This window comes from Dunckerocampus dactyliophorus, chromosome 2 (genome assembly GCF_027744805.1).
Source record: "Dunckerocampus dactyliophorus isolate RoL2022-P2 chromosome 2, RoL_Ddac_1.1, whole genome shotgun sequence".
In the NCBI taxonomy this organism is placed as follows: domain Eukaryota; kingdom Metazoa; phylum Chordata; class Actinopteri; order Syngnathiformes; family Syngnathidae; genus Dunckerocampus; species Dunckerocampus dactyliophorus.
In genome coordinates this window covers 12,624,994-12,642,857 of record NC_072820.1, presented here as the reverse complement: position 1 = coordinate 12,642,857, position 17,864 = coordinate 12,624,994, and the positions used below count along the sequence as shown (strand labels likewise).

The window sequence follows — 17,864 nt, the reverse complement described above, 5'->3', positions numbered from 1 at the left end:
TGGAGTGGTCTTATGGCAATTTCATTGTCTTGATTTTGAAATTTGAATTTGATGTAGACACTCTGTCACCACCAGGTGGCACTGTCGCTAATTTGGGGTAGCGGCATGGGGATCTCTTCAAGGCCTGACCTTCATCACCCACAAGAAGTTTTGTCCGTGGTTCTTAATTATTTTCTGTCATGACCCCCAAGTACAAAGTACATGTTTTTGACTAACAATAATAGTTGATGCTTATCTTGTTACATACTGTAAAATCTGAGATACATTACTTAAAAAAAACAAAACAAAACAAAACAAAACAGAAATTTTACTTGCCATCTCGTTACCTTTTTACCTTCATTTCAGATATCAAATGCCAAAATTTGCCGCCATGCTCCGCCATACCTTACGGCATAGGCTGTAAGGCTTCAGAATTTATTGTTGCTCATTCCTCAAGTACACATGGTTCAACTTTGGCAGAAATTGCATCAATCCTTCCCAAACCTTTTGCAGTTGCGTACCCCTTCACACAATTGACCTGAAGCCATGTACTCTCCTACTCCTGCACACCTTTTAAGCCTTTTTATCTAAATTAAATTAATATTGAACATAATTAAATGGTCTATTAATTTTCTAGTAATTCCAGGTCAGAAATGTGTATTTTACATGGTCACATTTTGATAGTTTCACATGAGCACTAAGAAGAAGATAAGTAATCATCCAACATATCTTTTATTGCAGTTTGATGTTGGCATTCTTCCATATGAATGAATGGGTTGAATTTGAGCTTCACTTTTTTGTCTACTCGCGATGGCTGTGGTTGAAGTCTGCATATTCATTTAATACCAAATTGAAGAGCAAAGTTTAACAATCATGCATGATAAAGCAGCATCCAAAACCAACGATAAGACATTTTCAGGGGAATCCCCACTCACAGTGACACGTTTTCACCGCTGTGCCGTGCGGGGATTGGAACACCAAATATACATTTTCCACCTTTTCAACATTAACACACAAAATAATCATCAAGCCTACCTCTTAGTTCGCATGATGCACACGGAGCAATGAACAACTTCATCCTTTCTGCTCAGTTGTCCTTGAGCCGTGAGGCGTTCAGGCACACACGTAATTGTGAGTGTTAGGCACCAATTGTTTTTCATTTTTATTCACATATTTTATTCCTCTGTTTGACTCGGGTGTACTCTTGGTTTGGGAACCTAAGCCGTATATGGAGTCTACACATGACCAAAACAAAAACTAAACAAAACATCTGACTTCTGTGTTTATTTTCAACTTCTTTGTGCGTCCTGTCATGACAGACACACAACTGAATTCCAGCATAATACATACAATTTTGGGGCTAATTTTTACCTTTCCAAGGGACACTGCTGGGCTAATATCGGAGGGTCCCACCAGCTGTCCAATTAGTGGATTCTGATCTGGACCTTTCCTGCCATAAAAAGACTTTGGCCAAGATCTTAGGTTTGTGGAGCTGCGTTAGTTAGAGTTTTGTTACTGAGGTCAAACTTTGCTGCCATGCTCCGCCCGCATCTCATGGCGTAGGCTAAAAGGCTTCAGAATTTAGTGTTGCTCATCGCTCTACTACACGGTGTTTGGTAGGAAATGGATTCATCCCCAAAGAGAACCCCGAGGTTCATATGGGAAGGTTTACAGACATAAAAAATTTGGATGAAAACTGGGCTTTTTTTTTTTTTTTTTTAGTATTTATGACCATCTGACCCATCAGTTTTATACACATCATCAGACTTTACCTTGCAGGTTGGTGACCATGACCTTGGCGTCGTAGGAGCCAGTGAGCAGATAGTGTGCGCCGGGTGAGAACCTGACGGAGCGCACGTCGCTGCCGTGCGGGCGGTACACCTGGACGATGCGCCCCCCTCTGATGTCATACAGCATGCAGGCGCTGTCCTCCTGTCCTGTTGCTAGGAGACGCCCACTCGGGTCAACCGCTACTGAGGCGACTGGACTGCCTGTGGAAGAGGGACAGAGTTGTGGCACAAAACCGAGGTGTATGCAAAAATAAGCACTGTTGTAACGCGTACCTGAGCCATGGAAGGCGGTGCCCACCACTCGCACACAGCTGGGCACCCTGAGGTCCCAGAAACGCACCGTCTTGTCTTGGGAGCCGGACGCAATCATCCAGCCTCCCCACGTGTAAAGAGACAAGATGTGACCTGCACACATAAAGTCATGTTTTACAACAAATATGTCTCCTCAAGCGTGATTGGGTGGAAGTGGAAGTGTATTTACCCGTGTGTCCACTGAGGGCGTGCAGGCCCTGTCCTCGCTGGCAGTCAGTGGTGTAGATGTTACAGTCTCCCGCGCCGGCACTGATCAAGATGGCTCCACCGCTTTCTGGACCCTCCATGAAGGCCAAGTCCCTGATGGTGCCGTCATGCATGCTGAACTCTAAGTCTGGGCCTGTGGACACATTTTGGATGGACATCTTTTAAACATCAGAGTGGGGGAAATGTGCATTTCTGAAAATATCCGTGTTGATGTCCGTTCATTCCTGCCTTCAATGTTTACTGTCCGAGGCCATAAATGCGTCCTCACTGTTGATTGGACGAGCCAGAAAAAGGGCGGGAGAGACGGCTGTGGCGACATGACTACATCTGTTTTGGCGTGGTTGTTCCTTTCAATAAAGTGATTGTTGATCGACCACCTCTTCGTCATCCTCTCAACATTATGCCGAAAGCTACAGTATTTTATATCAACACAAAAACAACATAATCCGCGAAATGCGTAACCTGGAAGAGCAGCTGTAGAATGGGCGAATGGTACATTTTGACTGCCTTTTGCCTCTTTAAGGTGTATGATGTAATTTTTACAGATCAGAGGTTGAAAGTGGTGTCGTTTCTAGTCGTGTCCAGTTAAATTATTGTTACTTTAGTCTGAATCTGGCACCCTTAGTAACAATGATTGTGCAATTTGTGCTATATATATATAATACGGTGGCCAAATGCCACATCATTTTTTGTGGACCATGGAACTGTTTGGAAAATAGCATTAAGTCGGGCCATAGCACAGACCTCTTAAAACATGATGACCCATGGAATACAGTAATTCTACCAGTTTCAACTATTCCTGTAGCACTGCTGAGCTTAAGTGGCCACAGTATTATTAGCACTAATTGCACAACCGTTGTTACTAAAGGTGCCAAAGTCTGACTCAAAGTAACACAAGTTTAACTGTACATGACTAGAAACCACACTTTAAAAGCTATTACAACCTATCTGTACAAAAAAATGCCTTAAAGAGGCATAAAACAGGCAAAAATGATCATTTTAACTACAACAAAGCATGCTGGCAAACCCGTAATCCGCCCATTCCACAGCTGCAAGCTACTCCGGGTTACACATCTTGATGGTGATTGTGATGTTTTTGTGTTGATCTAAAATATTGTAGCTTTTGCCCAGACGTTGAGAGAAGGACTAAGAGGTGGTGTATCAACAATCACTTTATTGAAAAGAACAACCACGCCAAAACAACAATTTGCAACCGAAAGTCAGCTTTGAGTTTTGGCCCCCTGTGTGATTGAGTTCGACACGCCTGTTCTACGGCATTGTATATATAAAGTATAAACACTACACATAGTAGTATTAATATCACGATGAATCACATTGTTATCTTTTAAGGTACAGTACTGTCATACCAGTATCAATATCACAATTAAGCATATTGTCATTTTTACGCTACGGTATTGACATAGTAGTGTCAATATCACACTCAATCACATTGTTATATTTGACGATATGGTATCGTCAAAACAGTATCAAATATTGATACCACGATTAATGATATTGCTATCTTTAACTCTAAGGTACTAAAATAGTAGCATCAATATTGCAATGAATCATATTGTTATGTTGTGTACGTTACTGAATTGTAATACCAAAATCAAACACTGACATTGTGATGAATCATATTGTTATCTCTGAATGTATAATATCATCTACAGCAGCATCAAATATCGCAATAAATCATACTGTTATTTTTTCAGGGTACAATATGGGCATAAAATATTGACCCTGCTGAAGTGTGAAAAGCTAAATCTGTCTAATAACTCCAGTCAGTTTGTCTCATGTTGTCCCTTCTTAGGTTACACAGGTGCTTACCTGTGGCGTTGCACGTCTCCGCACTAAAAGGTAAAACTTTGACATATTTGTCGTTGGATCCTGTTGCTAGCAGCTGTCCACAGTGGCTCCAGGCCACGCAGTAGATAGAACCTTTGTGGTGCTTGTTTCTCTTGAAGCGGACCACTGGCTGCTTCACTGGACTTGATCCACTGATGGAACAAGAGGAGCAGAGAAATGAAGAAGGGGAGAAATAATAAAATTGATCCATCGCAGTACTACTCTTACTTTGGGTCCAGTGTTTCTGGATAAGCACAGACTCTCAGTGTTTTGGAGTTTGATCCAACGGCATAGAGCGACCCCGACGGGTGAAAGGCAACTGCCCGAATAGCCTGAGTGTCCTCCAGAGTGTGTACTGGCACAAATAAGCTTTTTGCTTTGTCACCCTGTTAGAGGAAATAAATAGATTACATCTTATTAATATAATGAAGTTAGAACCCATGACCTCAATATGAAAGCAGCATGATATCAATGTCACACAGACGTAACAATTGATAACTAATCATTTTAAACTGATTAGCCTCCTCGTCATACACTATATCAGTACAGTCATGGAAATGTACATCTACAGCTTCCTTATGTTTCCTACTGTGGCTGTGGAGGCAGTATGGCCACAGCTGTATTAGCTATTTAAATTCTTCTTCTTATATTTAATATACACTGCTCAAAAAAATTAAAGGAACACTTCGAAAACACATCAGATCTAAACTGGGAGAAAAATGATCTTGAATATCTTTCCTGATAATAAGTGGGTGATGTATTAGTAACAAAATGATGCCACATCATTTGATAGAAATGAAAATGATGGAGAGCTTTGAGGGGGGAAATCAAAGACCCCCCAAAAATGAAAGTGAAAAAATGATGCAGCACACTGGTCCATTTTGCTAAAATGTCATTGTAGCAACTCAAAATGATTCTCAGTAGTTTGTGTGGCCCCCACCTGCTTGTACGCATGCCTGACAACGTTGGGGCATGCTCCTAATGGTCCTGGGGGATCTCCTCCCAGATCTGGACCAGGGCATCACTGAGGTACCTGGACGCATGGAGGAGATTCCAGGAGACAGGTAGTTACTCCAGGAGAGCTGGACAGGGACGTAGAAGGTCCTTCAACCCTCAGCAGGATTGGTATCTGCTCCTTTGTGTAAGGAGGAACAGGATGAGCACTGCCAGAGCCCTACAAAATGACCTCCAGCAGGCCACTGGTGTGAATGTTTCTGACCAAACAATCAGAAACAGGCTCCATGAGGGTGGCCTGAGGGCCCGACGTCCTGTAGTGGGCCCTGTGCTCACTGCCCAGCACCGTAGAGCTCGATTGGCATTTGCCATAGACCACCAGAGTTGGCAACTACACCACTGGTGCCCCGTGCTCTTCCCTGATGAGAGCAAGTTCAACCTGAGCACATGCGACAGACGTGAAAGGGTCTGGAGATGCCGTGGAGAACGTTATGCCGCCTGCAACATCATTCAGCATGACCGGTTTGGTGGTGGGTCAGTGATGGTCTGGGGAGGCATATCCCTGGAAGGATGCACAGACCTCTACAGGTTAGATAATGGCACCCTGACTGCTATTAGGTATTGGGATGAAATCCTTGGACCCATTGTCAGAACCTACGCTGGTGCAGTGGGACCTGGGTTCCTCCTGGTCCACGACAATGCCCGACCTCATGTGGCTAGTGTATGCAGGTAGTTCCTGGAGGATGAAGGAATTGATACTATTGACTGGCCCCCACGTTCACCTGACCTAAACCCAATAGAACACCTCTGGGACATTATGTTTAGGTCCATCCGGCGCCGCCAGATTGCTCCTCAGACTGTCCAGGAGCTCATTGATGCCCTGGTCCAGAACTGGGAGGAGATCCCCCAGGACACCATCCGTAGTCTCATTAGGAGCATGCCCCGACGTTGTCAGGCATGCGTACAAGCAGGTGGGGGCCACACAAACTACTGAGAATCATTTTGAGTTGCTACAATGACATTTTAGCAAAATGGACCAGTGTGCTGCATCATTTTTTCACTTTCATTTTTGGGGTGTCTTTGATTTCCCCCCTCTATAGGGTGATCATTTTCATTTCTATCAAATGATGTGGCATCATTTTGTTACTAATACATCACCCACTTATTATCAGGAAAGATATTCAATATAATTTTTCCCCCAGTTTAGATCTGATGTGTTTTCGAAGTGTTCCTTTAATTTTTTTGAGCAGTATATTTGATATTTAATACAATATATTTCACATAATTAATTCCATCCATCCATTTTCTATACCGCTTATCCTCACTAGGGTCGCAGGGGTATGCTGGAGCCTATTCCAGCTGACTTCGGGTGACAGGCGGGGTACACCCTGGACTGGTCGAAGTATTAATTCAATATATTTTAAAATGGAAGCCCGTTAGTACTGAGTTAACACACCTCTTTACTGCGAGACAATGATCCTGGGGAGTCACCATGTGGACCAACTTTGTGATTCTGCCCACTGTCAACACAAAACCCAGAAATGGTCTTCAAACTAGTTCGACTGCGAGCCCTGCGACCAAAACAAAGACATGGCACCGACCTCTGTGAGACAACAGGGGACTCATTTGGGACTGGGACCACACGGCCTCCCGCTGTCTGCTGCTGTGGGGTACTGCTGAGCACCCCGCTCCCCCGGCTCCTGTTGTGGTCAGGGGTGGGAGATGGGGGGTTGTTGTTGCTCTCCGAATTAGGTGGGTTGCCATTGCACTGCTGAGCCAAAGACTTCACCTCCTCTCCTAAACTCTCCATGCCCACATTTAGCTCCTCCAGCTTCTGGATGGACCTGACGACACATATCAGGCTCTGCATAAATACATTTGTTACGTTGGATGCTCCTTTTAATCATGACGCCATATGGCCAATGAGGAACTTTTGCCTTTGGGCTGTTATTTGGCTGGGTAAATACACTTAAGGAGCCACGGACAAAAGGGCAATTAACTATGCACTCACACTGGATCGGCTCTATTACCTCTACCGTTCCTCCGCCGGGCTACAATCATCGTATTGGAACATTCACACAAGTCAAACGTGTGAGTGCGCCCTGAGAACTGATGTCCTGTTTGAGGAAACTAGACTCAAAACTTTCCTTTGTGAGCAAATGTACTGCTTGGTGTGGGTCATGAACCACATCCCTTAGTTATGCTGCCAAAAATCGAGAATGACTACAATTCTCCCCCCCCCTTGGAGACAGTGACTCCGCCTAAAGAGATAAAACCAACAATAAAACCACATTTGTCATTAACATTAGAAGTGATTATAGCCATGTTAACAGTAGCATTCTTTTACCACCAAGTAGTGTGGTCCAAGCCCTGAACTATATGAAAAGTGCCTTGACATTGTTGTGCTTTGTCAATAAATAAATACAATTACAACCCCCCCAAAAATACAATGATTGAGACACAGCTGACCACATGAATAATGCATTCATTCTCAGGGGAAATGTTAAATACGACAATGAGTGTGGCTGTCAGTCTGCTCTGTGTGATGTGACGATGTTGGTCAGCACAGATGGTGCACTGTGCATCGGGGGAGTAGTGTGTTTTTGTGGGGAGGCCACAGGGGACTGCTTAAAAATGTGTGTCCCTGCTCTCGTCTGGCAGCTGCTCTTCTATTGTCGTTGTCGTGTAGGCTATGTGTAAGAGTTCTTCTCTTGCTCTTTTACCTGTTGAGGAACTTCTCTGTAAGGCTGTGCTGCATGTCACCGGGCGGGGGCTCCTGCTGCACTCCTCCCTCTAGCAACATCTGCTTGTACATCTGCCGCTGCTGCTGCTTTTGCTCCAGGTGCTGCTGCACACGCAAGCGCTGACGGTAATACTCCTCATACTTCTCTGTGGAGTCCCACAGCTGCAGGTGCAAACATAATGTGAATGCATTATAAATCATGAACCGGAATGAACGGGCATTCATCAGAAAGGACAGTTTCACTGAAAACAGGCCTGCTTAGTGCTCATAAGACATGATGGAACACAAAAGCATGATAACATGTGAGGAGGGCGGCTATAATCCCTGTCAACATGATTCAAAGCCTACATTGTATGAGGACAAGCCAAGCTCCACCTCTGCTCTCTCAGGTAAAACAAAAAAAAAAAAAACACATCAGTAACCTCTGACCTCACAAATGTGCTTCTAGATGAATAGACACTGAAATAACTCACACTCCAAAACATCGTACGCCATATTTCCCCCGTTTTACTCTTCATGTATACTAGGGGTGTAACCATTCATTCACTACATCGATTTATATTCCTCCGATCCAACTACATCAATCTGTGTTTAGCAAGTTTACATTCTTGACGGCAAAAATTGATCTAACATCGGTTGAAAAGGTAATCAATTGATTTAATCGATACTAGGAAATAACGCATTGGATTTAAGCAGGGCAGGCTTTATATGGATGTGTGTTTTGTTACATTTTAAAAGATGAAGACTCGATAAAGACGAGAAACATGTCCGATCTGTGTCTGTGATGTCATCGTCTACAGCAGGGGTCACCAACGTGGTGCCCGCGGGCACCAGGTAGCCCCCCACGACCACATGAGGTACCCGCAAGCCTGCTTTTCATTCAGGTTTTCAGTTAATAATGAAAGAACAGTAGAAAGAAATGCATTCTGAAATACAAAATGTGAGTTGTGGACACCAGCATTTTGTTAATGTTCTGGTAAAACAAGCATATTCGCTTTGTTTGGGTTTAAAATAAGCTCTGAAAATAAATGTTACAAAAATGAGTACAGTAGCCTCTTGGCCATTTTCATTTTGTAAAAGTAGCTCTCACAAGGAAAAACGTTGGTGACCTCTGATCTACAGGGTATGAGGTGGTCATGGAAGTTTTAGTGGAAATACAGTTGATTTGCTTTTTCTTCTTTTGGTCAATTAATTTACTCCATTCAGTATTCATATTTAACTCATATGTCTTTATTTGAAACTCCTTTTAAGGTACATTTACAGAGACAATATGCAAAGTAAGGCCGTTTTGGACGCCTCTTGACGATAGTTTCCCGGTCAAGCAGCAGTGACGCTTAGTGATGTCATGGGTCAAAACATACGCTTGCGCACGCAGAAGCAATAAATTGCGCGCACTTGCTGGTGCCGTAATTTGTTAATTACGGTCATAATATTCGTTTTGTCACATATTTACACACGTTTCTTTTGTATTCTTCTTTTGCATTACCACATTTCCTTACACTGCTGCACGCCATTTGCTCTCCTGGTTTGGTCTCATCGTTATCAAAACTTATGATCATAAACCCACCACACCACAGTATCCTGTTCAGTGTCTCTGTTAAGCGCATCATCAAGATGGAGGACCCATCCCAAACCTCTCAGCGGCAAAAGGTACAAGGAAGCCACATTACTTGCTGCAAAGTGCAGGTTTGGATTGCACCATTTAAAGTAAATAATTAATCATGGCAAGCTATACCAACCTCTGTTCATCCTTCTTAAGTATGTCAGTGTTATTAATAATTTTATAATCATTTTATAATAATGATTCCCTTACAAAAAACAATGGGAATCTAGGAAATTTCACCTGCACTGTTCAACATCCAGCCATTTATTTCACAGGCACAGTCGTTGAATTTTTGGCTAAAAGTTACTGAATCGTTTTGGATCGTATTGTATTGTTCTAAATGAACCAATATCTTTCTTGAATTGTATCGGCAACCATGAATCGTAATACGAATCGAATCATTATTAAAACAAATCGTTACACTCCTAATGTATACACATACATTTGTTCATAGAGTTTAGGGAAGGGAATCTGAGGACAGGCACATTTTCCTGTCTGTCTTCAGCTTTGGGAAAAAGGGGCATGTGGCCTTGTGCCAGCTTTAGAATAGGCTAGAACAAGAGGCTGGGGTTGGGGTGGGGGTGGGAGTGTGATCACAAAGTTCCTACAGGCCTCCTCTGTTTCTGGCCTCCGTGTGTCTCCAGGGTGACAGCAGGGGAAAAGGGGAGCTAAGCACCAACTTTGCACACTGCTGCACCTCAAGCATGGAGGGAAGGACCCTAGTTTAATACTGTGTTTACAGGCAACATGATGGCAGCAATATTTCATACTAAACTTCTTCTCACCTGTTACTGCACTGCAACATGCTTTGCTACATTGAAAATAATCAGAATTGTATCACAAAGTGATTAAACACAAATGCACAAATGCATGCAGACCACTGTGAGTGCAGGCCAGCAGTGGAGGAGGAGGATGAGGGAAATTCCCTCTATTTGGGGTTATTGTTTTCTACTAGGGGTGTAACGATTCGATAAATATAAATGCATCAATGTAGTGAATGAATTGTTACACCCCCTATTTTCTACATTCAAATATTACTGCAAAAACCACACCACATTGAGCACACTGGTCTTTAATAAGACAGGCTAACAACAGCGACAATGGAGTGTTGGTAAGGAGACAAATTTTATTGAAGAGGAAACTGAGGGCAGCAGGATAAAGGAGGAGTGCAGCAAAGCGGAGACTGAAGTATAATACTGCAGCGTCCAGAGTGAAGGCACAGCAGCGCGGTAAGTAAGCTAAAGTCAGCATGTGTTTTGTCATTTTTAGCTCCACTAATGAGTGGCTACTGGTAGTTTACATCACCCATATGTTATCGCTTCAGCACGCCTGGAATCCCAGTAGAACAGGCACTAGAAATAGTACCTCACAGTACCTGGTTTCGCCAATGAAAAGCATCAATAGTGAGTGGAGCCGGGTGTACAATGTTAGTAGACATTTCTATCAATAACCGTGCTATGAGAACCTGAAATGTGAAACAACCAATGCACTGAACAATGCTGCTTTCAACAAAAGGGATAAAAATGCTGCCTTTAAGTTAACTCAAAGGAAGGAAATGCATGAAACTATTGTCAAGTAATTGTGGAAAAAAAAAGTAAACAAAAGCCCCATATGACATCCTCAATAAAAGGATCCACCAAGCGTTTCAAGCTGTAGTCACCGTGAGAAGATGACTCACAGTGAGATTAACCGCCGTCTATATTTAGGTATTCACTGCAGGCAACACCCAGTGAGGACACCGCAGATCCTCTGTGATATGTGGTGCACAACACATCAACAAGCTGAATACCACAAGTATCATATTGATCCAACCCTTAATATTTCCAAGACCTGTTTTAAAAATATTTTTTAGACTAAATCCATTCCATTCCATTTTCCTCCGCTTATCCGGGTCCGGGTCGCGGGGGCAGCAATCTCAGTAGGGAAGTCCAGACTTCCCGGTCTCCGGCCACCTCTTCCAGTTCCACCAGGAGGACACCAAGGCGTTCCCAGGTCAGCTGTGAGACATAATCCCTCCAGCGTGTCCTGGGTCTGCCCCGGGACCTTCTCCCGGCTAGGCATGCCCGGAACACCTCACCAGGAGTCTGGGAGGCATTCGGACTAGATGACCGAGCCACCTCAACTGGCTCCTCTCGATGTGAAGGAGCAGCGGTTCTACTCCGAGACACTCCTGAATGACCGAGCTCCTCACCCTATATCTTAGGGGAGTCCAGCTACCCTACGGAGGAAACTCATTTCAGGCGCTTGTGTCCACGATCTCATTCTTTCGGTCACGACCCAAAGCTCATGACCATAGGTGAGGGTGGGAACATAGATCGACCGGTCAATTGAGAGCTTTGCCTTCCGGCTCAGATCTCTTCACCACACCGGTCCGGGACAGCAACCACATTACTGCAGACGCTGCGCCAATCCGCCTGTCAACGTCATGCTCCAACATTCCTTCACTTGTGAACAAGACCCAGAGATACTTCAACTCTTCCATCTGGGGAAGGACGTCACTCCCAACCTGCAGGGTTACAATCCACCCTTTTCCGACTGAGAACCATGGCCTCGGATTTGGAGGTGCTGAGTCTCATCCCAGACGCTTCACACTCAGCTGCGAACCGCCCCAGTAAACGTTGAAGGTCACAGCCTGATGAGACCAACAGGACCACATTGTCTGCGAATAGCAGTGACGAAATCCTAAGGCCCCCAAACTGGACTCCCTCGACACCTTGGCTGTCCATGAAAATTATGAACAGAATCGGTGACAAAGGCCAGCCTTGGTGGAGGCCAACGTTCACTGGAAACAGGCTTGACTTACTGCTGGCAATGCGAACTCAGCTCCTGCTCCAGTTGTACAAAGACCAAATGTCATGTAGTAGCGTGGCACCACTTCCGTACTCCCAGAGCACCCCACACAGGACACCACGAGGGGCACGGTCAAATGCTTTTTCCAAGTCCACAAAGCACATGTAGAGAGATTGGACAAACTCTCATGTACCCTCTAGTACCCTTGCAAGGGTGTAGAACTGGTCCAGTGTTCCGAAACAAGGACAAATATCACACTGCACCTACTGTAGCCAAGGTTCGACTAATGGTTGCACCCTTTTCTCTTCTTTCCCAGGGAGGCTGAGGAGTGTGATCCCCCTATAGTTGGAACACACCCTCCGGTCACCCTTCCTGAAAAGGGGGACAACCACCCAGGTCTGCTCTGCCAGAAGTACTGTTCTTGACTTCTGCAATGCACGCAATGTTGAAGAGACGTGTCAGCCAAGACAGTCCCACAACATCCAGAGCTTTGATGAACTCGTCCACCCCCGGAGCTTTGCCACCAGTGACTACCCCAGATACCTCAGTCACGGTAATGGAACTGTGCGCGTCAGTGTCCTCAGACACTGCTTCCTCTATGGAAGGTAGGTCAATGGGATTGAGAAGAGCCTCAATTTATGATTCCCTGCACACCCTCACTACTTGTTTGGGTCTCCCAGGTCTGGGATATGATAAGGTGGTGCTTCACAGGGGGTAGACTAAATCTAAGACAAAAATTCCAAAATGAGTCATATTTCCAATGTAAGTAAAAAAACAACCGGTAGATTGATAATATTTCCTGGCTGCTTGGCAGTAGCTTGATGGCTTCGCTTCTCTGATCAACTTTATCTTAAAATTTGCATAATTACTCCTCCTCTGTTGTTTGTAAACCTGCCCAAGGTTTGAGACCCTTTTTTCTAGCAGGTTTCAATGTCACTAGTGTGTGTGAGTGACAATAGGAAAAGCTCTGACTCATTTGGAGAGAACTCATTTGACATCACTTGTCTGTCCGCATGTAAAAATCTCCCCTAATATTTGACAATGTGTCTTTTTCAGACTTTTTTTTCTAGGAAAAATAATACCGTCTTATATTTGGGTCAACGTGTCAAGTCAAAGTTTGTGATTTCCTGTACCTCATTCCTTTCAGCAGAGCCGGCTGGAGGTGCATCCTCCCCAGGAGCAGAAGCAGGACGCGAGTTCTGAGTTCCACCAGAATTCATCATTTTGTCCACAGGAGTCTCTGTCCTCGACCTTCATGCAAAACAGATAAATAGAAAAGAGACCTGACAGCTGAGAATCAGAAGATGCGTGGTTGAACGTACGTTTCAGGCGATTCCTCAAAGATGCTGTGGCAGTCGGAGCTCTCCATCATGAGGCTCCTACTTAGGTTCTGCCCGCCTGCTCCAGGGTAGTGGAAGTTGGCAAAGGAGTGAGACATAGGAGAAACGCCTTTACCCGGTGCGACCTCCCCGCCACTCGCCCGCTTATCCTGGCCGGACAGCCCGTACGACAAGCCGTCCAGTGCCGGATTCAAAGAGCGTGACATGTAGGTGTCGGCCGATTGGGGCCGGCGCAGTGGGGAGGATGGGTATGGAGACAGTTTGCTGATGAGTGGCGTGAGCAAATCAGCGTAGCCGGTTTTTGCAGGTTTGACTATACGGTCCACATGGATGTTGAGCTGCTTCTGTTCAAAGGCGCAGGAAAAGACGGTATGGGCCAGGTTCTGCATCCATGACAGAAGTGATAAGTCTACGTCATCGCAGCCGTTACCACACAGCATGTCAACGCCCAGCAGAACCTCGCTCTCGGTGATCTCCTCACCCGTTGCCTTGCTCTGTACACAAACAAGAAACCATCTAACAGCCTTCCTGACAGACTACATTTGGTTTTAAGAGCTCCAAACCTGACAGAACTCCACACAGCACTCGTAGAGGACTCCTTTGAGAAGTAGCTGGAAGAGGCGATCCCCGCTTGCTTTGAATCCAGCCTCGCTCAGTTTCCTGTCTGCAGGGATGAATTCGGCTACCATGGTGCAGGCTTCCTCAAAACACTGCACCCTGGCCGTGCTCGGGTTCCAGTCCTGACACGACACGACCCAGGTAGAGAGGTCACAAGCGGCTCACAGAGGCCACACAATGTGAAGTTAAGCATGTGGGCGCTTGCCTTAAACTCTGCATGGTTTGTGAGGCGAGGCAAGGTGAGCAACAGACACAGTTTGCTGTAGTCGTCTTTTGAGGGGCAGAACTCCTCTAGGGCGTGCAGACATTTGACCGCCTCCTGCATGGTAAACTCCAACTGGAAAACAAGCAAAACACAAAAAAAATGCAGCCACTTCATAAAAGAAAGGCACACAAAATAGTGTATACAGATACGTAATTTTCACACATGCCTCAAGAAGCGTGACCTATTACTGTCACCATGCACAAGCTGTGGCACAGTGGCACAGGCTCCAGCTACATGACAGCAGACCCACCGTTAACCCAATTTATGGCAATGAATGACTTCAATACCAATTATACTGACTGACAATTAATAACAATTAACAGACATAGAACTGGCTCCGCAGCCACTTCAGACACATTGAGTTAATACTATTTTTGATGCATACTTTTAGATAATGCCAATGTGAACAAGGTATATGTTTTTCAATGTACTGCATACCCACATGAAGCTCAGTGAAATAAGTCTCTGACCACAGCATGGCCAACAGTCATGCAACATATGCACATTCACTTTACAACAGAAATATTCAAACTGGTGGCCTGTGGATGCCATCAGACCGACCCGCGAGTTCAGTTCCAAAACTTTGGTGTGACTAACTTTGATCTATTCCTATAAACACAAGGAGAGAATCTTTGATTAACGCTTTTGCACTAGGTCCATAAAACATTAGCACGCTCCTGTCATATAGAGGATCTTTGAAAAGTGTAACATATTGTGTAAGACAATTAAAAAACACTGAATCAGTAAAAGCCAGAATAAATCATATAATATCAAAAATGTGCATTCTGCATTGTTTATTGAAAAGTGCAGAACCATTTCTAAAGTGATAAAATACAGCGTCAGACTTAGTATACTCTGAAATTTCCGTATTAACTTACATGCTGTGGCTCATCCTCAGCAGACATGGCGTTATTCACACAAAGGGCTTCCAGGAACTTCTGCTTTAGCACAATATAACGGAACCTGGTCAGGAGAATTAGTCACTTTTAGACATAATTTCAATGCAATCTATTTTTCACTAACTGATAAATAAAAATAGAAAAAGGTTCCCATACGTCTTTTTGTCAAACTTCTCCATGCACTCCAGTGGCTGAATGAACTGCAAGACCTCATCCCATTGGCCATCCAGTACCAGTTGTCTAAAACAAACACACCGATTGTTCTCCACTTGTGTGTAAGCGCAATACCTCTAATATACGGGTGTCCAAACGACTTCTGAGACTGCTGCATACAGAAAAACTGAGGGATGAGGGAGCCACTTTGATATGCTTCACTAAGCTATAACCAATACAATGTAGGGCGTTATATGCTAAGCCAGGGGTGTTCAAACTTTTTCCAAAGGGCTGCATACAAAAAAATGAAAGGATGCGGGACCCATTTTGATATTTTGCTTGTAAAAAAAAAAAAAAAAAAAAAAAAAAAAAAAAAAAAAAAAAAAAGGCCCCCCAAAAAAATCTAATATATACAGTATATAAAACACGCTGTTGTTATAGATCACAATGTGCATTATTATCAGTGTTATTAATATTAGCATGTCAACTTTTTCTCTTTACCTTTTTGCGCTTTTTTGTCAATTTTTTGGGGGGTTTAGTTCTACAATGTGCTGCGTACCAATAAAAAACAAGCTGCGGACAACAAATGCCCGCCAGGCCACACTTTGGATGCCTCTGTGCTAAGCTATTTGAAGAAAACATTACCATTTTAGCTTTGTGTTGTAGGTGACAAAGCACATAATTACTAGTGTAATACCTTTTTAAATAATTAACTAATTAATTATTTAAGAATATGCAGAGGGCAAATAAAAAACAACCTGCAGGTAGCAAATGGACTCCCTGATGCACTTTGGAAACCCCTGCTTTAAAAGCTACAGTATCTATCCATCCATCCATCCACCTATCTTCTATGTCACCTATCCTCACAAGGTTTGTGGGGGTATGCTGGAGCCTATCCCAGGGTGAGAGGCAGGGTTTAGAGGATAAAACTACCTACCTAAGGAAGAGCATGTCGTCCGAGTATAGCCCGTTGATAACGCCACTCTCTTTCTCCAGCGCCAGCATGCTAATGTGCAGCTTCCTGGAGTGGAGAAAGTCCAGGATTACCTTGATGATCTCCACCTCCTTTACATTGATGGTTTCCTCCTCTGTCATGGTGGTGACCAGCTGCAAATAAACCCATGAAACCACTAGTTAAAACCGCACGAAAAACATGTTTGACCAAAATAGCAGGCTCATGTAGCATAGTTAGGCACATTGTAATGAGACTTGTTTAATCTACACTTCACAGTAGGGTGTGTAGTTTCAGTCCTTATGCCTGTATGGTCATTTGTGTGCTGGCATTCCCTTTATGACAGGGCTGGCTGACAGAGCAACAAACATCTAACATCTAACATGTTACCCAACCATCTGATGAAAGAGGAAAAAAACAGTTTGACCAAAGAGGGGTGGACATGAAAGTACACAGGTTAGCCAAGCTTCTAACAATATTACTGCAAGACTTTGCTCAGTAGTGCAGAGGCTATGATGCTGTATGCATTACAGAGAGTCACCATTTGCAAATGATACAATTCCAGAAAGACAATTCTGTTTTCATTGGGTGAGCTTTATCATTAAATTGCCTTTTATAGGTATTAAGTTAAGAACGGCAATTATTGTGCTTGTAGTTTGCAGTGGTGTAGAATTGTACTGCATCGCACTGAGTGGTTTTACTATTATTTTGTTGCTAAATAAAATCGTTATTTGCAGTCAAACTTGCCAATAACACATTAGACAGCAAATGGGCAGAGTCAGGTGTATGATGGCAGATCATTTATGATAACAAATTCGCAGCATGTAATTATTTAACGGTGTCTTTTCATGTAAAAGAACACCGAAAAGCACACATGCAGAAACAGAACAATAATATTATTAGGACGACAACGATGCTATGCTAGCATGCAAGGCGAGCAGCGGTTAGCCAATGACACTTAAGCCAAAAGGAGATTAAGCTACTTGTTAGCATTACATGCCTGCTGACGCCGTCGGATTACAGCAAAAGCAGCAAATAGTTAACATTAGTAGCTCAAACCAAGCTGGCTAATTTACCAGGCGGCAGTAAAGGCGGAGACTTGACCAGCAATAGCCAGGCCGACAGGAAAGAGGGGTGGCATCATCCTCCGCTCGCTAGCCGGGCGGGGTGCTGTGTTCCCCGGCGACAAGCGACGTCAGTCAGTAGTTAGGGCGCCATGAGAAATAACTCACCCGTTAAGAGTCAAACATGAGGTGAAAAGAAAACTACACAGCAGCCCTGTTTCCGTGGCCACGCTGTCACGTTGGTACCACTCAGTACTGCTGAATGGAGGCTGTTTGACGTGACGTCCCTTCTCAAGCTGACTGTTACCCCCACGTCTCTGGCTGGATGATTGTGTAGCCCAACCCCA

At 44.2% G+C, this 17,864-nt stretch overlaps 1 protein-coding gene across 3 annotated transcripts in view; it reads right to left on the bottom strand.

Annotated features, from left to right (window-relative positions):
* The window catches only part of wdr47a (WD repeat domain 47a), a 19,051-nt gene extending 1,187 nt beyond the window's left edge, over positions 1-17,864 (bottom strand). Inside the window, exons 1-16 of one of the 3 annotated variants that reach the window (XM_054766938.1) lie at positions 17,686-17,864; positions 16,439-16,608; positions 15,505-15,588; positions 15,328-15,412; positions 14,390-14,521; positions 14,130-14,306; positions 13,549-14,060; positions 13,360-13,477; positions 7,814-7,995; positions 6,692-6,934; positions 6,547-6,610; positions 4,365-4,522; positions 4,119-4,288; positions 2,251-2,421; positions 2,043-2,174; positions 1,752-1,970 (exon numbers count right to left, since the gene is read on the bottom strand). In XM_054766938.1, the coding sequence (XP_054622913.1) occupies positions 1,752-1,970; positions 2,043-2,174; positions 2,251-2,421; positions 4,119-4,288; positions 4,365-4,522; positions 6,547-6,610; positions 6,692-6,934; positions 7,814-7,995; positions 13,360-13,477; positions 13,549-14,060; positions 14,130-14,306; positions 14,390-14,521; positions 15,328-15,412; positions 15,505-15,588; positions 16,439-16,596 (2,605 nt within the window). In that variant the 5' untranslated portion in view covers positions 16,597-16,608; positions 17,686-17,864. The other 2 variants (XM_054766939.1, XM_054766940.1) reach the window with 2 other exon arrangements.